The sequence below is a fragment of the Panthera uncia genome, assembly GCF_023721935.1.
Source record: "Panthera uncia isolate 11264 chromosome D3 unlocalized genomic scaffold, Puncia_PCG_1.0 HiC_scaffold_8, whole genome shotgun sequence".
Lineage (NCBI taxonomy): Eukaryota > Metazoa > Chordata > Mammalia > Carnivora > Felidae > Panthera > Panthera uncia.
Genome location: NW_026057586.1, coordinates 20,637,643 through 20,661,260, shown reverse-complemented (window position 1 = coordinate 20,661,260; position 23,618 = coordinate 20,637,643). Strand labels below are relative to the sequence as shown.

Below are 23,618 nucleotides of genomic sequence, written 5' to 3'. Positions count from 1 at the left end.
ATTTAAATTTTGAAAAATTTGGGAGAGACTTAGGGGAAATATGAACAATTTTATTCATAGACAGAGTTACTGGGGGTATAGCTCAGTGGTAGAGCATTTGCATAAACAGAGTTACTTATTTCATCGTTGCAAATTAAAGCATAATTGATATGCTATTAAAAAGGAGCGAAGAGTAGCAACTGTTTCCCAAATTTCTGCTGTAGTTCTTGGTTGTATGTGTGTGAGCATGTAGTTTTGAGTCAGATTTCTTAGGACAGTTTAAAATTTAAAGGTCATAAACCCTCCCTCCCCTACTTTGTTAGCTGTGGTGCCTTGGGCAAGTTGCAGCTTTAAATGAGGTAAAACTTGTAAAATGCTTACTTATTAGCACAGTGCCTCACACATAGTAGGTGCCCAGTGTTAGCAGCTATTGGTAAATACAATTTTTCCAGAATTTCAGCTGATCATAATGGTTGTCATGTAGCTGCCTGTGTGTGGATATTTTGTGGAAATAGATATGGGTCCGTGTTAGTAAGGACTGCTTAAAATTTTTCTCCCACTAGAGGGCACTGTCTTCTTTGGCAATAACAAGATTAAGAAACTGGCCTACTGCCCCTAATCTGGTTTTGAGCTCCAACCCATGGCTCAAAGTTCTCCATTTATAACTCTTAAAGATTGTGCTAGAATATGTTAAGAAATGATCTTTCTTATCTTCCCTTTCCTTCCCACTTAAAGATACGTGTTTTATTTATTTATTTATTTATTTATTTATTTTTGAGGCAGGAGAAACATCTTTCTCCATTCTGTAGACTGGATATATTCTTTAGACTTAAGACATTATGATTCTGGGGAGCCTGGGTGGCTCAGTCAGTTGGGTGGCCTCTTATCCTTGATTTCAGATCAGGTCATGATCTCATAGTTTGTGAGTCTGAGACCCACATCAGTGCAAAGCTTGCTTGGAATTCATTTTCTCTCTCTTTCTTCCTCTCTCTCATGCATGCATGTATGTGCTCTCTCAAAATAAATGAACTTAAAAAAAGATATTATGATTCAGACCCTGACTCCTCTCTGCAGCATACTTCAGTCCCAGGATTCTTGTTAGACCGCTAATAGACTTGCATTGTACGAGGTCTCTCCCTTGTCACCCTCCTCCAAACTGCATAATGGAGGAGTATTTGGGCCTTGGCACATGCTTATGTCATTGTAAAGGGTTGGCTCTTGAAAGAAAAAATTGGCTTTGGGTCTTGAAGACACAGGCTTGACATCATGAACTGGGAGTAGAGGTTCAAGGGAAGTACTCTGGTTACTTATCATCCTTGAAGCCTCTTCCTTATACATATGGTTAAAGCAAACTTAGCTAGTAGACTAAACCAGTGGCCATAGCTTCCCCAACATCTCTTCATTTCAAGTCAGGGAGAAAAGAGAAGAGGTGAGGTGGTGAAGGAGAAAAAAAGGTGAAAAAGGGGCAACAAAAGGTGAAGTACAAAGTTTGAAAACCTCACTATTTTGAACTAACACCCTGCTTAGGTTAATCTTTTCATGGATTAGTAGAAGTTTCTGATTCCTACCTCGTAACTATGCCTACAGAGTAACTTTGCGAAGGATGATATAACATCCATATCCTAGTCTGTATGTGACTTATCGTTTTCTCCCTTGGTTCAATCTGTACGCAGTGGTATGTCAATGTGAGGGGCCCAGGGACTATGTCAGGCCTCCACTTAGTGATGGCCACAAAAGGGAGTCCCCAAACATGAAAAGGTGAGCAAGGTATAGAGATAAGGGACTAGGAGGAGAGTGGACAATCTGCCAGGATGACTGGGTTGCTAAGAATTCTCTAAGGCCCAGTGGGAATAGCCGGGGTGGGGCTGGTGAGGAGGGCTCCCATTTGAGTTATCTTTGTATGGTCCTGAGTTGTAAAATCCTCTTAGGAGCTGGAGCACCCGTAGCTCAGTTTTAGGTTCTAGAAATATCTAGATCTCATAGCATATTTTTTCATAGCATTCTCTCTGACCCATAGTCTCAGATTCAAATGAAAAAGACCAAATTTAGCATTAACTGCATAGCAGGGGTTTCTCTGACCTCACTTGTCAAGAATCCCCCAAACCAGGGCTTTGGTTCAATAATTTGAACAATATCTCATCCAAGGACTACACATTCTGACATCAAATGAAAAGGGCAAAGTAGGAATACTTTTAATATTGACAGAGTGAAATAATGGCTAAAATCAGAGACAACTAAGGAGTTTCCTGAAAGCTGACCAGTTGTTCAACACTGGTTCTGTAGGAACTAGCTTATACACAATCTAGTAGAAATAATCATCCTTCTAATGAAGCAGGATCTACCCTTCCTGGAGGAGTAACTAATAAATGGTGATTAACTGATTCTTAACACATACCTTTCTAATGATGGGGAGAATTTATATCTGTGTTCTAGACTGTGACTCACAGGTCAAATGTAGTGTGCTGCTGGCTTTGGTACAGTCCACAGCTAAGAATTTTTTTTTTTTTTTACATTTTTAAATGATTGAATAGAATTTAAAAGATGAATATTTTATGACACATAGAAATAAAAAAATACAATATACATCAACATTACTAGCCTAAGTACTCATCACAATATTTCCAATTCATAGAAAAGCAACAAATTAGAAAAAAAATTGTAATAATCACAACAGAATTTCTTCACAAAAATAAAAAAATGAAAATGAGGCTGAAGCCGCGGTGTTTTCAGTGCCTTACTTGTTAGCCAAGTAAGCTAAACTGTTTGTTGATAGTTAAATTGTCTTTCATTACAGCAACTGAAGCAATGTGTTCACAGAAAACAAACTTGTTTAAGACTATTAGCTTTTTGGGAAGAATAGCTGATCAAAGTGCTGATGGCATTGGGAGCAGTATCAATAGTCAATTAAAAATCAGGGCAAACAATTTCAATGGCTTTTCTTGGTTCTTGATGAGTCTAAAAGATGTTATGATACCAAGTTGCTTTATTTATTTATTTATTTATTTATTTAATATATATATTAAAAAAAATTTTTTTTTAACGTTTATTTTATTTTTGAGACAGAGAGAGACAGAGCATGAACGGGGGAAGGGCAGAGAGAGAGGGAGACACAGAATCGGAAGCAGGCTCCAGGCTCTGAGCCATCAGCCCAGAGCCCGACACAGGGCTCGAACTCACGGACTGTGAGATTGTGACCTGAGCTGAAGTTGGACGCTTAACTGACTGAGCCACCCAGGCACCCCATACCAAGTTGCTTTTATTCCAGAAGTTAATGCTGAGCTTGAAGTGACAAAAGAATTGGCCTCTATGAATGGTCTGTTTTTAATTTTTTAAAATGTTTTATTATTTATTTATTTTGGAGAGAGAAACAGAGCTCGAGCGAGGGAGAAGCAGAGAGAGAGGGAGACACAGAATCCAAAAGCTCCAGGTTCTGAGCTGTCAGCGTAGAGCCCAACGCAGGGTTTGAACCCATGAACTGCAAGATCATGACCCAAGCCGAAGTCGGACACTTAACCGACTGAGCCATTCAGGTGCTCCTGAAATTTTTCTTAATAAGAACAAGCCTCAAACATAATGGAACACTGAGTGGCTTTGGAAGTTAGGTATTGAGGCAGACCTCATAATGTGTCTTAATGAATTCAGGCTAAAATTGCAAGGTGGAACATCAGGTATATGCCAGTCTTAGACCTTGGTAAAGTTGTTTTGATGACAACTAATGTTTGAATCTTAAGTCATGTCAAACGCTTCTCGTGCTTTCAAATGTTAAAACAAGAAGCAAGATCTCCACTCCTACACACGTTTGCAGGGGATGTATTTTTGAAGCTCAAGCTAGTTTCAGCAACAAGTTTTGGACCTCCCTGTGACTACAAAGGGGATTTCCATATTAAAAAAAAATCCAGTTAGTTGTACAATTGAAGAGATTTCACCTTACTTTCATTTGAAGGTGATTAATGTGAGGACACACTAAAAAAGGAAAATATCAAGTGAAGAAACTCATAAAATTCTGTAAATGCTTCCCAAATGATAAATATGCTCAACTAAAATAATTTGCTTCTAGAGCAGTATCAGTGTGTGTCACTAACTGTGTGAAAAGATGTTTTAAAAAATGAAGTATGTAAAATCTCATATGGGTCAGCATTAATAGATGAACATTTGCAATTGGTTTTGATGATAAGGAGCATTAACTTTGAATCTCAATGAAGCAAAATGTTATTTCCCTCCAAAGAATTCAATTTTCTTCGTTAATAGACTTGGTTATAAAAATTATACATATTATTATATTTTAATTTTATCAAAACATTGTTTGAAGTTTATTTTCTTTCTTGGTATGTAAGTACTTATGTAATATCTTTGGTTTTACCTCTGCTTCTTGGACCATAAAGACTAAAATATTTACTATCTGGTCCATTATAGGAATTTTTTGTTGACCCCTGCACTAGAGTTATGTTTCTGCAATATTGGATTGAGGAGTAACTCTCTAAGTATATATTGAATCCCTACAGCCTTCAGTGGTAGCCTAAGGCCACAGTGCCTGAGCCACTGTCCTGTTATATTTATTGCTGTGGTGTGTTGGCATTTTAAAAAAATGTATTCATTCCTTCAAGGATTTTATCATAGTTGGTAGGACCATCTAGAAGTTTTTGTTTGTTTGTTTTTTTCTCCTGTGAGATGAGCATTGGTTCTGTAATTATACCTTCTCTTTAGAAATTTATCTAATTTAGCCCTTTGGAATCCACAGGTGAGCCCTTCTTTTACTTGGTAATTGTGTGTAAGCACATGTACTGATTAACTGTTGAGCCCCTCTTTCTTCTAGTTCTATATGTGACCATTGATGCTCTCAATCCTTCTTCGTTTGGGTATAGTATCTGCTTGCTCTAGGATTACTCAGTTCACTCACTGTTCCCTTCCCTGTGTTTACTGTGGTGTCTACAGAGAAGTAAGTATATATCTATAATTAATCAATTAATTAAAAAGTTTATTTATTTTGAGAGAGAGAGGCAGAGAGAGAGGGAAAGAGAGAACCCCAAGCAGTCTGCACTGACAGTGCGGAGCCCGACGCAGGGCTCAATCTCACGAACTGGTGAGATCATGACCTGAACCAAAATCAAGGGTTGGACACTGAACCCACTGAGCCACCCAGGCACCCCAGTATATATGTATAATTTATAAACATATTATTAGTAGAATAAACAGATCCCTATGTATTACTACTCTTCTACTTATAAAAATATAGAATACATTCTATTTATCCTTTTATATTACTTTTTATCCTTTGAGTATCATTGTAAACTTAGAGTATCATTAAACATTTCACAGGTTCCATATATTTCAATTAACCACAACAGAACTTATTTGAAGCTGAAATTATCACAGTCTGGCTCGTGAAGGCTCTTGAAATCTTCCTTTGTGTTGACATTCTCGAAAACATGATTGCTTTCTGGAAACAGAAGGATGTTCCAGACCCTTCTTATTTTTTCCTGCCATATGATCTAGTCATAACCTCTTTTCAAGGAATCAGGAGTTCTTGTTCCTCATGGCAGAGAAGTGTATTAGGGACCAAAATCTGGACACTAGGGAAGAACACGAGAGTGGATGGAGGGCAAAAGTACAGATACTACAGATGTCATTGGACTGTTAGTAGCGATGGAGCTGGAAATTCATACATGAGTTCACACTCATGTTTCTTATTTAGCTCATCACATTGCTGTACCATACCTGTTTTCTCATGCTTTGTTTTTTTAATACTGTTCTGTATATGATTTAATTGACTGCTTAGATTTCCCCTGATTTAACATTCTAGAAGGGTAAGATAGGGGGAGACTGATGAAGGCTGGGTGCATTGGTCACTAGTAGGTAATGGTTTCGGGGAAGAGATATGATTGTATGGAATGTAAAGATCATGTAAGAATAAATTCATTCATTTAAGCCTACTAAATGCCCCAAGTATTATGCTAAGCTTTGATGACAGTGTCTCTGCTCTGTGTAGTCTATAATCTGGCAGTGGAGGCATTCAAGTAACAAATAATTTTACCATGAACTGAGATGAGAACTTCATATGAAGCATAGAGGGTGTTCTGAGAATGTATTATAGGAGCACTTACCTAGTTCTGGGGTGTTAGAGTAGATAGAAGGGACAAGGAAGTGGCACTTGGCAGGTGAATGGGGAAGAACAGTGAACCATGTTCAGAAGGAGCTTGCTGTTCAGAGACATTCAGGGCTCACACAGGAGATGAAATTGTAGCTATTGAAGGCTTGTTGTTTTTTAAGAAATAATTTAAACTTTTTTTTCCTTTGTGAATTAAAAGAAAAAAAAGGGGGGCCATAGGATCAAAGTTTATGGACTACATAAGTTCAGACTGTTAAAAAAGAAAACCACAGGTCCAAAATGGTATCCCTTAGGTTAAGGCCCCAAGTCAGTAAATCAAGACTTAATATCTAACCTGACTGTAGTTTCAACCCCTCAGGAATGTAACCTTTAAGCAATCAACATGGAATTTCCTGGCCAAGACTAGGAAATATACTTATGGACACCTTTGGTTCCCCTTAGGAACCTTGCCTCAAGGATGGAGTCCTTGTGAATAAATTTCTTCTTTTTTAAAAGATTTCTTTTAATATTTATTTATTTTTGAAAAAGAGAGAGAGACAGAGGGTGAGCAGGGTAGAGGCAGAGAGACGGAGGCACAGAATCCAAAGCAGGCTACGCTCCAGGCTGTGAGCTGTCATCACAGAGCCCAACGTGGGGCTCGAACTCATGAGCCATGAGATCATGACCTGAGCTGAAGTCGGACCCTTAACCAACTGAGCCCCCAAGTGCCCCAATTCCTTCATTTTTTAAATGCCCTTTCTGCCTGTAAAAAACCTTTCTTTTGTTTTTCTCAGTGGAGCTCCCCTCTATTTGTCAGATGGGATGTTGCCTATTTAGGAGTCATTTAATAAAGCCAATTAGATCTTCAAATTTACTCTGTTGAATTTTTTTTTCCCCTTACCAACACCCACATACCCTAAGAGTAAGAAAGACACAATTTCTATTCTTTTCCTATGGGCACATAGCTTGGCACCAATAAAGCTGAGCCTCCCTTTTCTAGGAAATTTTGATCACCTTCTTAAAATTGCTCCCTCCCAAGCCACACACTTCTGCCTTTCCCTGCTTATTTTTTCCCCATAACACTTACCATTTTCTAATGTAGAATGTGAATTACCACTTTTTATTCATCTATTTGTTTGTTCTGATCCTCTTCTAGAATGTAACCCACATGTGGGCCGGGCATTTTGTCATTTTCATTTACTGGTATATCCCAGGCAACTAGAATGACACCTGGCACATATGGGGCATTTAGTTAATATTTGTTAATTGAATGGATTTGAGCTGTGTTGGGAGAAAAAACATTTCCTCTGCCTTTCAGGTTTATTCTGGCTGGTCTAAGAATTAAATTAACATGAGACAGAAATTAAAAAGAGAAAAATCAAGCAAAAGTTTGTAATAACACGTATACCTCCAGCATATATGGGAGAGACTCAGGAAAAGTAAGTAACTCCCATAATGGCCAAAACCATCATCTTAAATACCATTGTCAGCTAAAAATAAAAGAAGATGCTGGGATAGGGAGTCATTTATGGGAAGTTACCAGGACAAACCCAGTAAATAAGAGTAAGATTTTTATGCAGATTTAAGCCCAAGCCTTCTTGATAGGAGTTTCTTGAGATTGAGTCATCTCCTCTCTTTCTGACATAAGGTGGGAGAAACACCCTAACTAATGATATTTCCCTTAGGGGAACTTCTACTTTGTTTTCAGAGTTTCTCTCATTTCTGCTGTTTCTTAAAAATAACCAGCTTAAAATAATCAATAAGCCAAAGAGTATATCTTGGGGTGGCAAAATTTGCTCCCCTTCAGCTGTAATGGTTTCTGGAGTTGGACTCAGCTAGTTTTTTGTTCATATAATCACTCAGTGGCCTTCCTGGAGTTATCTTTCTCTGTTAATATGTTTTTAGATTGGCACTATAAATTATATATGAAGCAACTTAATTTGGGGAAAAATAACTGCAATGTTGAATATCCTGAATCATTATGTCCAAGAAATCTTGAAAAAATGGGAGTGTTGGGAAGCTAGCAGTCTAATGCTTTTTCTCAAAATAATTATATCCTCAATTCAAGTGTGTAGAGCTAGACTGTCTTAAGTCCATTTAGTCTAGCCTTAATTTTATACATATGAGGAAACTGACTTAACAAGGTTAAGGAAATAGTCCAAGATCAGATTGTCATGTAGAATTGAATGAATAGAATATTTTCATTTTCATTTCCTCCCTTCCTCCCTTCCTCCCTTCCTCCCTCTTTAGAGAGAGTGAGCACAAGTGGTAGCTGAAGTGATAGGAGAGAGAATATTAAGCGGGCTCCAGGCCCAGCCCAGACCTGGAGCTCAGTTGAGTAGAGCTCAATCCCATAATCCTGAGATCATGACCTGAGCCAAAGTCAAGAGTCAGACTGGTTTAACTGACTGAGCCACCCATGGGTCCTGAATATTTTCATTTTCTTAATTTCACAAGTTCAGAAATCATTCCCAATGGTCTCTGACAATTATTTTAGAAGCTCATACCCACGTAATTCCTGTAATATTAGAGTTCTTCTTGAGAATCTGTTGGAATGGATAATGGTGGAGTATGGGAACAGGGGGAGTATGTATTGAGCCTTTTTCCATTAAGATCTGGAATTTAAATGGATGGCATTGATTTTGAGGATATAAAATATTTAAAATAATTGCTTAAGTTTTCTCTGTGGGGCCAGTAAGGTGATTTCCTCATCTCGTTGACAGGGTACCATAAAACTTTATGTTTTTCCTGTTTGATTTCCCTTGTGCATTTGTTAGCTGGAATGAATCATTATATTGTAGAGTCTTTGAGGCAAGGGCCTATGTCATCTATGACTTTTGTGATCTCTGCAGTGTCAGGTTTATAGTACATCCTCATGTATCTGTGGTAGCCAGTGGTCATCTGAAAGTTGAACACCAGATAAGAAACATTTACATAATGAAGGCATTGATCATTCTTGTTACTGGTAGAGATTTCAAAGGAAGTAATCAGAAAGAATTCCTCAACATTGTCTTATCAATCTATGCCACATGAACAATTATAAAAGGCAGATAACCTGGAGATGGAGGAAGTTGGGGAAACGTTCTTATTGGAACCTAGAACTTCCCTGCTGGTCATGTCAGCTCTAGTTGGCCCAGTTTAAGTAAAATAGTATTCTTTTATGATTGGATGTGTTCCAGGAAAATAAATTCAAGTCACTTAATGAAGAGTTATATCTTAATATATATTCAGTTTATCTTTTTGATAGATATTGCAATCAGCAGCTCTTAACACTTGCCAAATTTATTATTCGTAAGCTCCTAGCCCTTGGAATGGAGATAAACATTTAAAAAATAAAGCTGGCAGCAAACCTTAGTGAGAATAATGGCTGGAGATGGTATAAATATGTTTGTTTTAGTTTGTGGTAACAAATAGACTGCCCAGATGTATACTGGTGAAATAGAACAGAACTTTATTATTTGTTTATGCAAGAATTTGAAATGAGAGTTCTGGTTGGTAAGTGGGTTTTGTCTACACAGTGAACTGTGGGCTTAGGCTCCTTCCCTCTCGTGGCTTTGCCATCCCCAGGCTATCTCTGCATCCAGCTGGTGAAAGGCAGAGGGGGCATGGTGGGGGCTTACTCTCTTTTGGTTTTTTTTTTGTCTTAGCTTGGAATAGAATTTCTGCTCATATGTCATTGACTAAAACTCAGTTACATGGCCACATCTAACTGCTAAGGATGTTGGGAAATATAAACTAGTCTGGGTCCAGGAAAAGAGGTAATGGTTATTTTTCAGGATTTTCTTTCTCTCCCTCTCTCTTCTTGCTTTCCCTCCCTCCTCCTCCTTTCTTCTCTTCCACCTGCCCTCCCTCCCTCTTTCCTTCCTTCTTTTTTCCTCTTCTTTTTTCCTTTTTATTTTAAGATAGTCATACACTTCAGACCTTGGCATTGCAGATATTCGCTGAATGGTTAACATCTACATAACCATAGAACAGCTTTCAAAAGTTGGCACAATACTATTAGCTGAACTTATAGACCTTATTCAGATTTCACTAGTTTTCCCCCATAATGTCATTTTTCTGTTCCAGCATCCAGTCTGTTTAGTTGTCATGTTTCCTTAGTCTCTTGCCTTTTATGACCTTGCCACTTTTGAAGAGTCAGTAATTACGTAAAATGTCACTCTGGGTTTGTTTTATGTTTTCTCATGATTAGACTGAGGGTAATGCATTTCCAGGACGGCTACCATAGACCAGAGATAATCTGCCCTTTTGGTGCATCATATCGAAGGGTATATGATGTCAGCATGTATCACAGATGATGCTAACCTTATTCACTTGGCCAGGATGGTGCATCCCAGGATTCTCCACGCTGAACTCACAATCTGCCCTTTTGTGTAATTATCGAGTATTTAGGAGAGATACTTTAGGAATATACAAATATTCTGTTTTCAGCTTAACCTTTCAACCAGTAATTTTAGCACCCATTGAGGGATCTTGCCTGCAGCAATTATTACTTTGATATTTTAATGGTGATTTTCTATTTCCTACATTAAAAAATGGATTTTTGTGGGGCGCCTGCGTGGCTCAGTCGGTTAAGCGTCCGACTGCGGCTCAGGTCATGATCTCGCCTTCAGAGTTTGAGCCTCACATCAGGCTCTGTGCTGACAGCTCAGAACCTGGAGCCCGTTTCAGATTCTGTGTCTCCCTCTCTCTCTCTGCCCCTCCCCTGTCATGCTCTGTCTCTCTCTCTCTCTCAAAAACAAATAAACATTAAAAACATTTTTTTAAAGTAAAAAAAAAAAAACAGATTTTTGTTAGATATCTGATGGTTACTGATAGATAGTAAAGATTCCTGCCTTCTTCCCAGCACTGCCCAGTTTGGAAATTAAAGTGATCATGGTTTAAATAATATTAAGTAGATTAGAAGAAGATGAAGGGGTTAAAAGAGAATATAAATATAAAAAAGAATATAAAAGATTATATTGCTTCTGCTTTGTAGTACTTAGATATGGTCCCGATAGGAAGCTCCTTGGAATGTCAGTAAGAAAACCTGGGTTTTAGTTAAAATTCTACTAGCTTAATGTAAGCAGGTCTTTTTACTCTAATTTTAAAAATAAGGACAATTTACATATTGTTCAGGGTAACAGGTGAGAATGTAGTAATTTGAATTATTATGAGGGGTCATAGATGGTTTATGAGCTCAAGTGTCCTTATGCTATGGTAAAGTATAGGTATTACAGTGAGTCTACTTGTACTTATTAAAAGGATCCAGACGAACATTAATTGGGTATGTACTGTATGCAGGCACTGTGCTAAGTGCTTTATGTATATTAACTCGTTTAATCCTTTCACACTTTTACGAAGGCAACATTACTAACCCCAATGAATGATTGAAGAACTTGAGGCACAGCAAGTTTAATTTTTTTTTTTCAACGTTTTTTATTTTTTATTTTTGGGACAGAGAGAGACAGAGCATGAACGGGGGAGGGGCAGAGAGAGAGGGAGACACAGAATCGGAAACAGGCTCCAGGCTCCGAGCCATCAGCCCAGAGCCTGACGCGGGGCTCGAACTCACGGACCGCGAGATCGTGACCTGGCTGAAGTCGGACGCTTAACCGACTGCGCCACCCAGGCGCCCCGAGGCACAGCAAGTTTAAATGGCTTGCCCCAGGTCACACAGCTAATAAGTGCAGAGTTAGGATCCAAACCTTGGTGGTCTGGCTCCGGAATGTGCAGTCACCATTCCTCTATAAACTCGTGCTCTGGTTGTAACTATGGGCAGGGCTGATGTTCACCTAGCACGCATTCATCTAGTGATCATGGCAACTAACGACTCCTGTTCTGACTGCTCAGTGCCTGTGCCCTCGAGATGGTTAAATATTTTGGGTACAAACCTGGCCACTGATGAATAAAAATGTTTGCATTTCCTAGTCATGTTTGAATTGGGCAAGTATTATAGTTGACAGCATAAGTCAACCGTAGGAGATATTTGCAGGTGTTTATGTTTGGAGGCACACTAGCTTCATCATTTTGAAGTCAAAACAAAAGTATGGGGCATGTCTTTGTTAATTGTTATTTCCAATTTTGAGATATTGACCCATGTTTGTCTTTGGCCACCACATATAAGTAGTATGGCACTTGTTTAAAAGTGATTATTACATGTGGGATTGGGTGTATTAGAAAAAAATGGGCTGTTGGAAAAGTGGGGTCACTAATGTTCTTCTCTTTGTGGAACTGCTTGGTGATTTGGCTGCTATTTGCAGACTCTGGTTCAGTTTGCAGTTCTGCCTACTTTCTTCCTAGGCTGCCAAGCATTTCTGGTCTGGCAGAAATGACCCCACTTCTGTGGGTGGTGTAAATGGCTAGCATACCCACTACTGAGGGGTCTCTGGGCTGCACCACCCAGTTAACATTCACATGTCTTAGCATGATTTTGATACTATTCCTGCTTTCCACTGTTTTGCTTCAATTCACCTTGAACTATGTGTACATGTATCAAAGGCATGATGTTCCCTTGCAGCAAATAGAAATAGGAAAATCTCTGGCTGAAAGTGGGAGAGCTGGGCATTTGTTTTGGCTCTGCCAGTGACTTACTGTGTTATTTTGGGAAAAATACTTAGCCTCTCTGGCCCCCTGTTTTCTTATCTGCAAAGATCAAAAGGACCCCATCCGGCCACAGCATTTCTGGTTTAGTGCTGAAGTGAGTTTTCATATAGCCTGGTGGATGATTTACTTGTCTTGCCATTTACATAAATGCTAAGTGTAGCTCCCAGAGGTGACAGAGGACTGTGTTTTCATACTTCCAAGAAAGAAAAACAGAAAAATATAAAATCGTGTAAAACTTGCTTTGAAGATCCGTGTAGTATACCATTTGTCGATAAGACCAAGGAAAGTGCCAAACTTTCAGAGTCTTAGAGAGCACTCATTGCAAGACACAACCCATTTTCAGAGATGTTAAGGTGTGGAATGGATTCTAGCTAACAAATGCACAGGGAAAATCCAACAGGAAAACATTGTGTTTTATGGTACCCTGAAAACAAGATGGCATCACCTTACTGGCCCCACAGTTAAAACAATTGTTTTAAATAATTTATGGCTTCAAAATCAGTGCCAGTTTCCATGTCTTGGCTGGAAAAGGCTAAATTAGTATGACGCAGGGCTGCATCTTACATTTGATGAGCTATGATAGGAAGGCCATAGGGTCAACTCTCCATCACTTGAGCGTAATGACAACCCTCATCTGTGTTGGATCCTGAGCTGCCTGGCCCAGAGAGGGTTTACATTTTTACGATATGGAATGTTGCAGAGCTGCCTATAGACAAGCTAGAAATATGGAATAGAATGTAATTAACTGTGCCTTTCTGCTGAAGCCGTGTTGGGACTCCAAGGCTCAGCTCAGAATTATGACTTCAGAGAAGTTCCATATCAGACACAATCACTATCTTCTCTCTCCTTGCAGGAGAGTATTGTACATACTTCTAGCATAACACAGCACAGTCTTTGGTAATGGTTTGCTTTCCATTTCTCCTGCTAGATTATGAGCTATTCCAAGGCCTCGTGCCATTATACAGGAGTGGCAGACAGTCTGGAATATAGTAGGCATTCAGTCATGTTTATTGAAAGAATACAGATAGGAAGATAGGAAAGAAGGATGGACTACTTTGTGGATTATAGGAGTGGTTTTTTGCATTATTCAGGCTACCACTCATCACCAGGAAGTATGATGCAAATGAATTTCAAATGAAGCTTTAACTGTAACAAAATTCTTCAAGAAACCACATGGAAAAATCAGTCCCATTGTTTAGAGGCAGGACTGATTTGGGTGAAATAGGTTGCACTAGACTAAGCACCCACCATGAAACTGCCAAAAACCAGTGTCATGAAAAATCTTCAAGGGTGCTTTGCTCTGACATTAAAATTAGCTGCATGATTTTGGGCAGTTACTGCACTCACTCTCCATGCCTCAGTCTCCTCATCCACAAAATGGGAAGACTCATGGTACCTGATAGAATTGCTATAAGAACTAAATCACAGAATGTATGTATGCAGCACTTAGGACAGTGCCTGGCACGTAGCAAGAGAAGGAAATAAATGTCATTTATCATTATCTGTGTATGCGTCATCAGTGGGCAAAGAGTTGAGGACCAATGGAAGTGTTTTATTGGACTCTAATTTGGCAATTCTCTCTAGGGGTTTTTTTTTTTTTTTTTTTAACCAAGATTATAGTTTAAGAGACAGCTTCCTTATTTCGTTTCCTTTCAGCTGTATATAAGGACTCCCTTACTTAAGAATTACCATTCTTCACCTCTCAGGGATCTCCCCATTTGCTAGAGCTACATTCTTCCCCTTTTTCTTTTTCAGTGAATTGGTTGCTTGTTTCTGGGAATGGACAACTCAGCATTTGAAATGCATGAAGATGCCATGCAGAATACTTTGCCTGCGGGGAAGATGAACACCATCTTCAGAATGGTAAAGTGAAGATTTATATCCTGAGATTAGCTCACCGCCAACCTTTATGCGGACCTTAGGAAAGAATCCCTCTTTAGACCAGCTTTCCTCAAGTAACCCTCTTTGGAAAGGTTACATCTCCTGCTCTGAGCATTTCTTGATTTGCTTTCTCTCATAAACTCTTAGCTCACAGCTGCATTAGCTCTGTAACGGTCCAGGCCTCCATAAAGAGTTGTTTATGGTGCAGTATAATGTCGTGATACAATGTTAAACTGGATATGTTGATACATGGTTATGCTATGTAAAGTGTATCATTTAAGAATGTTGATGTACTCACATCTATGTCAGAGTTGCTAGTAATCAAAGATATGCCTGCTCAGAGAAGAAGGAATTCAGAGAACAGTGGACAGGAGACCATCAGTACCTACGAATGCCATTGTAGTGGTCAGAGGAGTGAGGGCAAATTGATCCAAATGTTAGGGTGTGTGTTCTCTTCACAGCTCTCAGTAATGTGGATTTTAACTCACAGAAATGATACTGTTGGCTTTAGCATATATTTGTGATGTGAAACCAGGAAGCAGTAACATGGAAATGCATGGAAATATTGTGCTCAGACTTGGTAGATGGGTTAGCAACTCATATCGGTAATACACTGAAGGAAGGGGTTTAATGAAGCTATTTAAATGAAGGAGGGAGGGACAAAGAGGCTGAGACTTCTCAGACCTGTTTACTAGTATGTTACTTTTCTCATGCTTATTACCTGTACATGTAAATGCATATGTACATTCTGGAACTAAAAAGTTCACAGAAAATAGTCTTTATAACATCTTTAATTTTCAGGTGAAGAACCTGGTAAATAGGGACTAATTGGCTGTGCTGGAATACATTTGATATACAAACTTAACTGGCTACTTACTTTCCTAGGAATTTATTCTGTGCCTCAGGTTTTCATATGTTTAGTTTTTTTCTTGTTTATTTGGTGTCAGCAAGGTATATGGGATGTGTGTGTGTGTGTGTGTTTATTTATAACATGTATTATTTTACTGAGTATATTTATTCCACACATGCATTTTTTTTAAATAAAAGAAAAAAATAAACCAAATTAAGAAAAGAGGCAATATTTTTAATGCATCAAGAGTAGAGAATAATGGCTTCATAATTTCTCTTAGGAAAAGAAGAGGCAGTGGTCATTGATGAACATTTTCCTGGTATGTCTCTTGGCCTGTACCATCACCACCGCAGTAGGAGTACTGATACTTTCCTTGGTTTATACTCAGAACTCTCAGCCACATTCAGAAGTTCATTTAGGACTCGAAGCCCGGCCTCTGCAAACAACTCCTATAGTGCAAAAGGCTGTGGATCCAAAATTCCAGTTTCTTAACCATTTACCTAAGTCCAAGGTATGAATCATACATTTAGGAAAAAGAATCCTCTATTGTAAAGGGGATTTCAAAACAGAGTTTCCTAAGCTTTGTGCCTGTTTCCTAAGCTTTGTGCCCTCCTCATTGGAAGGAACCAGTGGGGGGCTGTCTAGCTGAGGGGAGGTGGGCAGCAAGAAGCATAGGAGTTGGGTTGATGGGCTCGAGGCAGAGATTTTCTGTGGTAGATACAGCTCTATGTCGGGCGGGAGGGGAGAACTGCAGATAGACACATGCGAAGCTTCGATTCTCTTGTCAAGACAGGTGTTCTTTTCATGTCTCACAGGGACTAGACTGACAGCCCTGGAAGCCGCTGCTGTCATCCCCCAAGTCTTGCAGACCCGTTCTTCCTCTTCCCTTCTGGGGCTCCAGTATTTGCCTCACCACCACTGCCTTTTCTGTTTTGCCTCCCTCTTACTCTGTACACCACAGAGGCCTCGTGTTCCTTGGGAGATGGCCTCCGTGTTGATGGCTGTTTGCTCGTGCCTTTTCAGGTGTTTGAATTCCCCGGTGGTGCAATCCAGTGGGCCCGGTATAGGAACGATGTCAAAGACTATCTCAGCATCGAAGAAGAGGCTTTTGGCAGCAGCTTGAACAGTCAGAGATCACACATGACTCTGGGGACCCTGAGGATAAAAAGCAATGGCCTCCGGGCCCCTCACTGGCACTTCAATGCTAACGAACACGGCTATCTTGCACAGGTACAACCAGCTTGCCCGGCATGCTGCACCCGAGTATTTAAGCTGTGTGTCCTCAAGCTATTATTTTCGTTGTTGCAGAGCCTTCTTAACTCCGTGACAGACGGCATCCAGGCTTTGGCTGTGTGTTCAGTTAGATCAGTTAGCAGTGCCTTCAAGCATTAACCTGTTTGTTGTAATTATTCTTGGCATCACTTTGAACTTTTCTTCAGTATCCAATCATTTTTCATCTGCTGTTGTTAAAATAAGATCACTGTTCCATCCTTTGAGCCAAAGCTAAAACTGGTAGCTCTGATCTAATGATCAAAGAGACGGCAGCTTTCTTCTAAAGAAACAAGCGGATTGCTGATTTTCAGCCTGGAGTCCCTAAGATCAGGCCAATTGGATGTCCTTTTGTGGTTCACACTTTGTAGAATTGTCTGAAAGTCAAGTGAAATAGAGCTGGAGGTAAAATGTGTGTTCTCCCTTGAATTTCAAATAATTCATGAATTCTGAAACGTGTGTATTGTTGCATTCTATATTCCAAACACAGGGGAAACTGTAGTGACTAAGTGCTCATGGCACTTTCAGAGTTTGGTCCTGCCCTGCTGGTCTTCTTAATAGATCAGACAGTCTTATGGGACACATTTCTGTTGTTCATGAAACTCCTTTTTTATACTTGATAATTCATTCAGTTTTAGAATTTATAACAGAAAGAGAGATTAGAGTTGCATCTGAGACCAAACACTTCTTTTAAAAAGAAAAAAAAAATTTAATGTTTATTTATTTTTGAGAAAGAGAAAGTGTCAGTGGCAGAGGGGCAGAGAGAGGGAGACACAGAATCTGAAGCAGGCTCCAGGTTCCAAACTCTCAGCACAGAGCCCGACGCGGGGCTCGAACCCACGAACTGCAAGATTATGACCTGAGATGAAGTTGGACGCTTAACCGACTGAGCCACCCGGGTGCCCCTGAGATCAAACACTTCTTACTTCTTATGAGAGAACAGAGGCTCAGATAGATTAAGTTTTCTGAAGATAAACTGTAGTTATTGGCTGGCCTGGCACAAAATCCATGTCTTCTGACTTCTTGTCTTTTTTCCACACATGCCAAATATGTAAAAGAGAACAGTCTCCAAAAGGCTGGTTTCCATGGCTTTGGCTGAGTAGTGGCAGAGTGGTAGGAGGAAGGAGAGGCAGATAGATGCAAGGGGACCCTTAAAAACAAACCCCAAGCTAGGGAGATTAATGTGGAACATGTTCTGGTGGATAACAGGCCTGGACTCCAGCTCAGTCTGGGGCTGCTGTTCTGGAAGCCCAGAGAAAGTTTATAATCTGAGCTTCTAACTGTGGGCTAGAAGGTGGCCAAAAGGTACAAACTTCCAGTTATAAAATTAGTAAATCACGGGATGTAATATATAGTATGGTAACTGTAGTTAATAATACTGTATTGTAAATTTGGAAGTTGCTTAGAGAGTAGATCTTAAAAGTTCCCATCATAAGATGAAAGTCTAATGAGGGTGATGGATGTTACAACTAGGCTGGTGGTGATCATTTTACAATATCTATAAGTATCAAATCTTTATGTTGTGTACCTGAAACTAATAAAATGTAAGTCAATTATATCTTAATTACAAAAATACAAAAAGAATTCAACTCCATAGGAAATAAGTTTGGGCTAGAATATTGTTTAGGTCCCAGGAAAATGGTAGGACCAATCACTCACATGGTAAGGAACCAATCAGTAGGATGTGAAGGAAGTCCCTCTACTGTGTAGCCACCCATGGAAGTTGCTTTTGTTTCTGAGTGTTTTCACAAAAACCTTGGGAGGAGTGGCCCTGAGAGGAGCTGTGCAGCGGGGTGGCCAGTGTGCATGGCCCTGCGGTGTGTGTCCCATCGGCCACTGTGCTGTCTCTGCGCCTGGAGTAGTTGGTTCCGTGATGTGACTAGATACACGCTTCTGCTATTCTCCACCTGTAGACCTGGAGAGAGCTCTTTAGAGGTTCACCTTTCCCCCACATCTTTAATACCCGTCTGGAACATGTTGTACATGTCTGTGCAGACACAGTAAAGACTGCTTGTGGATGCTTCCCTAATGACCAGGAGTTTCTGGTAAAACTCTGGAAGAAATAATGTTACCTTCTCTACTTACTTGGCAACATAATGCTGGGGAAATGATTAGAGGATGAGAAAAAGGATTTTGTATAAGTGGAATCGAAGTATGGTGTCATATGGATTAAGAGTGTAGACTTCTGCCCCCACCCCCAGCCTCTGGCAACTATCACTCTAGTCTCTTCTTCTAGATATCTTGGCTAGATAGTTAAGTTTTAGGGATCTTCTTTACAACATTGTGCCTGTCAGTAACAGTACTGTATTGAGCACTTAAAAACTTAAGAAGGTAGGTCTCACGTTAAGTGTTCTTACCACAATTTAAAGAAGTGTAGACTTTGGAGCTGGACTGCTTACGCCTTAATCCCAGCTTTGCCATTGACTGGCTGAGGAACCTTGGGAAAATTGTACATTCTGTCCAGATTCAGTTTCTCATCTATAAAGTGAGAATAATAATGGTATTTGCTTTATAGGGTTGATACAAGGAACAATGGAGGTAAGGCAGATAAAGTGCTGAGAAGAATATCCGGACACACAGTAAAAGCACTGTGTTATTGCTATCAGTATTATTGTTAAAATTGTATATAGACCTTTTATCTAGAAAATTCACTTGCATCCATATGCATAATGTACATGCATGTCACTGTGACCACTTGTGAACATCCATGTGCTTGGAAGTCTTTCCAAACTCTGAAGCATGAACTTAGAACTCCCAATTCTCAATGGGGGGCGATATTACCCCCAAGGGGGCAAAAGCTGGTCCTTGGAAGGTAAAAAAACCTTACTCTTTTTATGTACAAAGCACAAATACGTGTATACCACATACGCAGTATGTACGTACAGTTTACAGATTTACTGCATCTGTAGTGTTAAAATTTCATGGGGTCATAGGGTGGTAATTGATTAGTAAAAGAAGACTATAATGTGATCTGATAAGAGAGGTAATGAAAAAAGTTTGAGAGACTTTCCTCTAAAGTGATGTTGCATGTACTTTCTGTTTATGTTTCAGGGGACGGCGTGGATTGGGGTGGTTGACGATGGTGGTGTAGTTACCACGTACAATGTTACAGCTGGCCAAGTGATCTTCTTCCCTCAGAATACTCTGCACTGGATAAAGAATGTGGGGGATGAAGACTGCTTTTTCTTGCTCTTCTTTTCCACACATGATGAACTTCAGACCCTGGATGTTGATGATGTGTTTTTTTCGATGCCTGAAGACATTGCTTCCAGGTCACTTAAGGTCTGTACCACTGCTGGAAACAAATCCCTGCACGAGGGTATGCCTTACATAGGCACAAAGAAAGCAGGAGTACTTGTGTTTCTAGGGTGGCAGTCAGTAGGGTAGGAGTTGGCTAATAGACTCAAGAGCATAACTGGAGTTCCTGCTAAAGACATAAAACGTGTTGAAGTTGAGTTACCTTTTACTTTCCTTTATGAAGGACTTCTGTAGGAAACTATACTGAATTGGCCAAATAGTTTTGATAGCATTAATAAAAATTACTATAATTTACATCCCTGAAAAGCTATAAGCTCCTCCAGGGAAAAGTTGGCTACGGATGATGTAATTGTGTTTTCCTAACCTAATGCAGAGAAGCCCATAGTTTTCCTGAAGGGAAGCTACTTTTGGTCTCTCTAAATAGTTACATTATCATGGAGGGACTGTGCATACTGCTGGGTGTAGAGGGAGAGGGCCAGATGTAGATGCTGACAATATAAATGGGTGATCAGAAGAACTGGCGATGGCCTATGAGTGGCAACTGGAAGGGGTTCTGTGGTAAATTTAGAAGTCTATCTAGTGAGGGTTTGAGATTTATCTCACAGCAGATCCTGGATCTGATGTTATAGGGAGAAGTGGAAAAAAATGAGTTATTAGGAGAGTATTGGTAAGTATGAGTACCAGAGTATATTTTTGTAGGATTGTAAAACACCAACACACACACAAAACAAAACAAAACAAAACAAAACAAAAGCACCAACACATTTAAAGCCAAGTGCCTTGAAAACTCAGAAGATTTTCATAAATATCACAATCCTTAGGTGAATTGAGGTCACGGGCCACTGAAAACCACACTTGTGCTGATGCTACCCTATCCTTGGCTACCCACCCTTCTATTACTAAAATCTGTAGAATGTTTCACCAATATCTTACATGATTTTTTATGTGTTTCAGCCTGAAGGTGGAATTAATTTCATTAGAACATTCCATAAGCAAAAAGAGGATCAGGGGGTCAACCTTCCTCCCAACTTGGCAGAACTGGTTATAAATCCTAGTTATGTCCAGTCTCCAGATAGTCTTGTGTGGAGATATTTTTATGACCTTAAAGGTATAGTATGTTATTTTGTGAAGCCTTTTCAGTTAACGGTTTATATATGTGATTATATAGGTGTATTGGATATGGCATGCTTTTATTTTACACTTGGTCACAGTCAAGAGGAGTTTGAAAAAACACATTTCTCTACAGAGTAGGAAATGAGAGAAAAGGATTGGAAGCAAAAGAGAATGTCATACAAGATTTCGAAGTGTGAGGGGTGTATGTTGGGGCTGGAGGTGTCTCCGGATAAGAGGCTGACAAGAGAGGAAGGGGTCTAACAATGCAGGTTTTAGAAACCACAACAATGAGTCTATACTTTATCTTGGTGGAAAAGAGGAGGAATTAGAGATTTTAAATAGGAGAGTGACACAATTAGGTTTTGTATTTATTTTTTATTTTTATTTCATTGAGATCAAAACTCGGATGCTCAACTGACTGAGCCACCCCAGGCAACCCTTGTATTTAGTTTTAAAAATTATTTTGTTGGGTGGGAGGGAGGGGAGGGTGGGTGATGGGTATTGAGGAGGGCACCTTTTGGGATGAGCACTTGGTGTTGTATGGAAACCAATTTGACAATAAATTTCATATATTAAAAAAAATAATAAAAAATAAAAAATAAAAAATAAAATAATTTAAAACATAAAAAAAATAAAATAAAATTATTTTGTTTATTTCATTGAAGTTAATTGACATAAAACATGATATTAGTTTCAGGTGTTCCACATAATGATTCGGTATCATTGAGAAATGATCACTACATGAATCTAGTTAACCTCAGTCACCATACATAGTTACAGAATTCTTTTTATTGCAATGAGAACTTTTAAGATCTTAGCAACTTTCAAATATATAACATAGTATTATTAATTATAGTTGCCATACTGTATATAACATCCTCATGACTTATTTATTTTATGATTAGAAGTTTGTACCTTTTGACTCCTTTCACCCATTTTGCAGGCACCCTTAGTTCCTGCCTCTGGCAACCACCAATCTGTTCTCTTTATCTATGAGCTTGTTTTTTGTTTTTAGAGTCCACCTATAAATGAGATCATATGGTATTTGTCTTTCTCTGTCTGACTTATTTTCCTTGACATGATGACCTCAGGGTTCATCCATGTTGTCCCAAATGGCAAGATCTCATTCTTTTTTATGGCTAAATAATATTCCATTGTATATATGTACCACATCTTCTTTTATCCATTCATCTATTGATGGACTCTTAGGTTGTTTCCATATCTTGGCTATTGTAAATAATACTGTGGTGAATATGGGGATACAGATATCTTTTTGAGTTAGTGTTGGCTTTTTGAAGTGATGGTCAGTCTAGCTAAATTGTGGAGAATAGATTGGAAGGGACCAGATAAGAGGCAGGGAGATGAGTCAGGAGGCTCTTGATGTCCCTCAGGTGAGGGAAGATGGTGGCCCACACTGTGACAGTTTTGAGGAGATAATTGTTATGAAGCAAGAGAATTTAAAGAGGTAGGGCTGATGGGACCTAGAGGGCGAGACAGAAATTGATATGTAGGATGACTGTCGAATTCTTTAGCAAGGTCCCCTGAGTTGAACAGTCTGTTCAAAATTTCAGGAGAGCTTGGAAGGTAGGATAGTATCTGATGTATTAGGTATGTATCAGATCAATATCTTAGGGGCACATGGGGTCTGATGGTAACAATTCCTACCATGTTTTCTGTGACTGTAGAAGAGCTTAAGTACCTTAGTGGGACTACATTTGACTCTCCTTTTGTAGTACCATTCTGAAGTATTTTATCTTTGTTTTTTCAACTTCATCTGACTCAGGCTCAAAAGAATATAGATTTCCAGGAGGAATAATACAACTGGCACAATACTGGAAAAATGCAAGTGAACTAAGCAGCCATGAACAAATTTTTAGTGAATTCCTGAATCAGGTAATTGAGAAAAAAATTTTTTACATGTTTATTTTTTTATTTTTGAGAGAGAGAGAGAGAGAGACAGAGAGACAGAGAGAGAGAGAGACAGAGAGAGAACACGAGAGAACAAGAATATACAAGCCAGGGGAAGGACAGAGAGAAAGAGAGAGAGAGAATACCAAGCAGGCCCTGTGCTCTCAGTGAGCCCCAACACGAGGCTCAATGCCATGAACAGTGAGATCATGACCTGAGCACAAATCAAGAATCAGACACTTAACATACTGAGCCACCCAGGGGCCCTGAGAAAAAAAATTTTTTGATGATGGATTAAATATGAAATTTAGATTGGATTCAGCCTTCTCTTGGAAAAAAGGAAGAAGAAACATCTAGTCAAACATTGATTTGATTAATGGAAACTATTAATTGAGGCCTCAATGTGGATTTGGGAGCTTAACTTCTCGGCATGGATGGTTACATTAATCAAAGGACTGGATGCTTGTGAGATTTCTCTTTGATTTGTTTTTAAATGCTCAACCCACTGCCTTGCATAGTGACCCACAAGTTCCCTGATTCTAATCCAGTCCCACCACTGCTGACCCTAAGTAAATCACAGCTAATCTACATTTCACTTTTGTCTCCTGCAAAAAAGGTGGGGGATAATACTGCCAACCTTATGAGATTGTGACATAGTAAATGTAAAGGACATAAAAAATCCCGTGTTCA

The 23,618-nt window shown here is 39.3% G+C and overlaps 1 protein-coding gene across 2 annotated transcripts in view; it reads left to right on the top strand.

Annotated features, from left to right (window-relative positions):
• Positions 1-15,744, top strand: part of CD3H18orf54 (chromosome D3 C18orf54 homolog) — a 50,093-nt gene extending 34,349 nt beyond the window's left edge. The window contains exons 9-10 of one of the 2 annotated variants that reach the window (XM_049619980.1): positions 14,405-14,512; positions 15,661-15,744. In XM_049619980.1, coding sequence (XP_049475937.1) covers positions 14,405-14,495 — 91 coding nt within the window. In that variant the 3' untranslated portion in view covers positions 14,496-14,512; positions 15,661-15,744. Of the gene's footprint in view, positions 1-14,404; positions 14,628-15,660 lie in introns of those variants that run through there. The other variant, XM_049619981.1, reaches the window with a different exon arrangement.
• Positions 15,745-23,618: the final 7,874 nt, after the last annotated feature.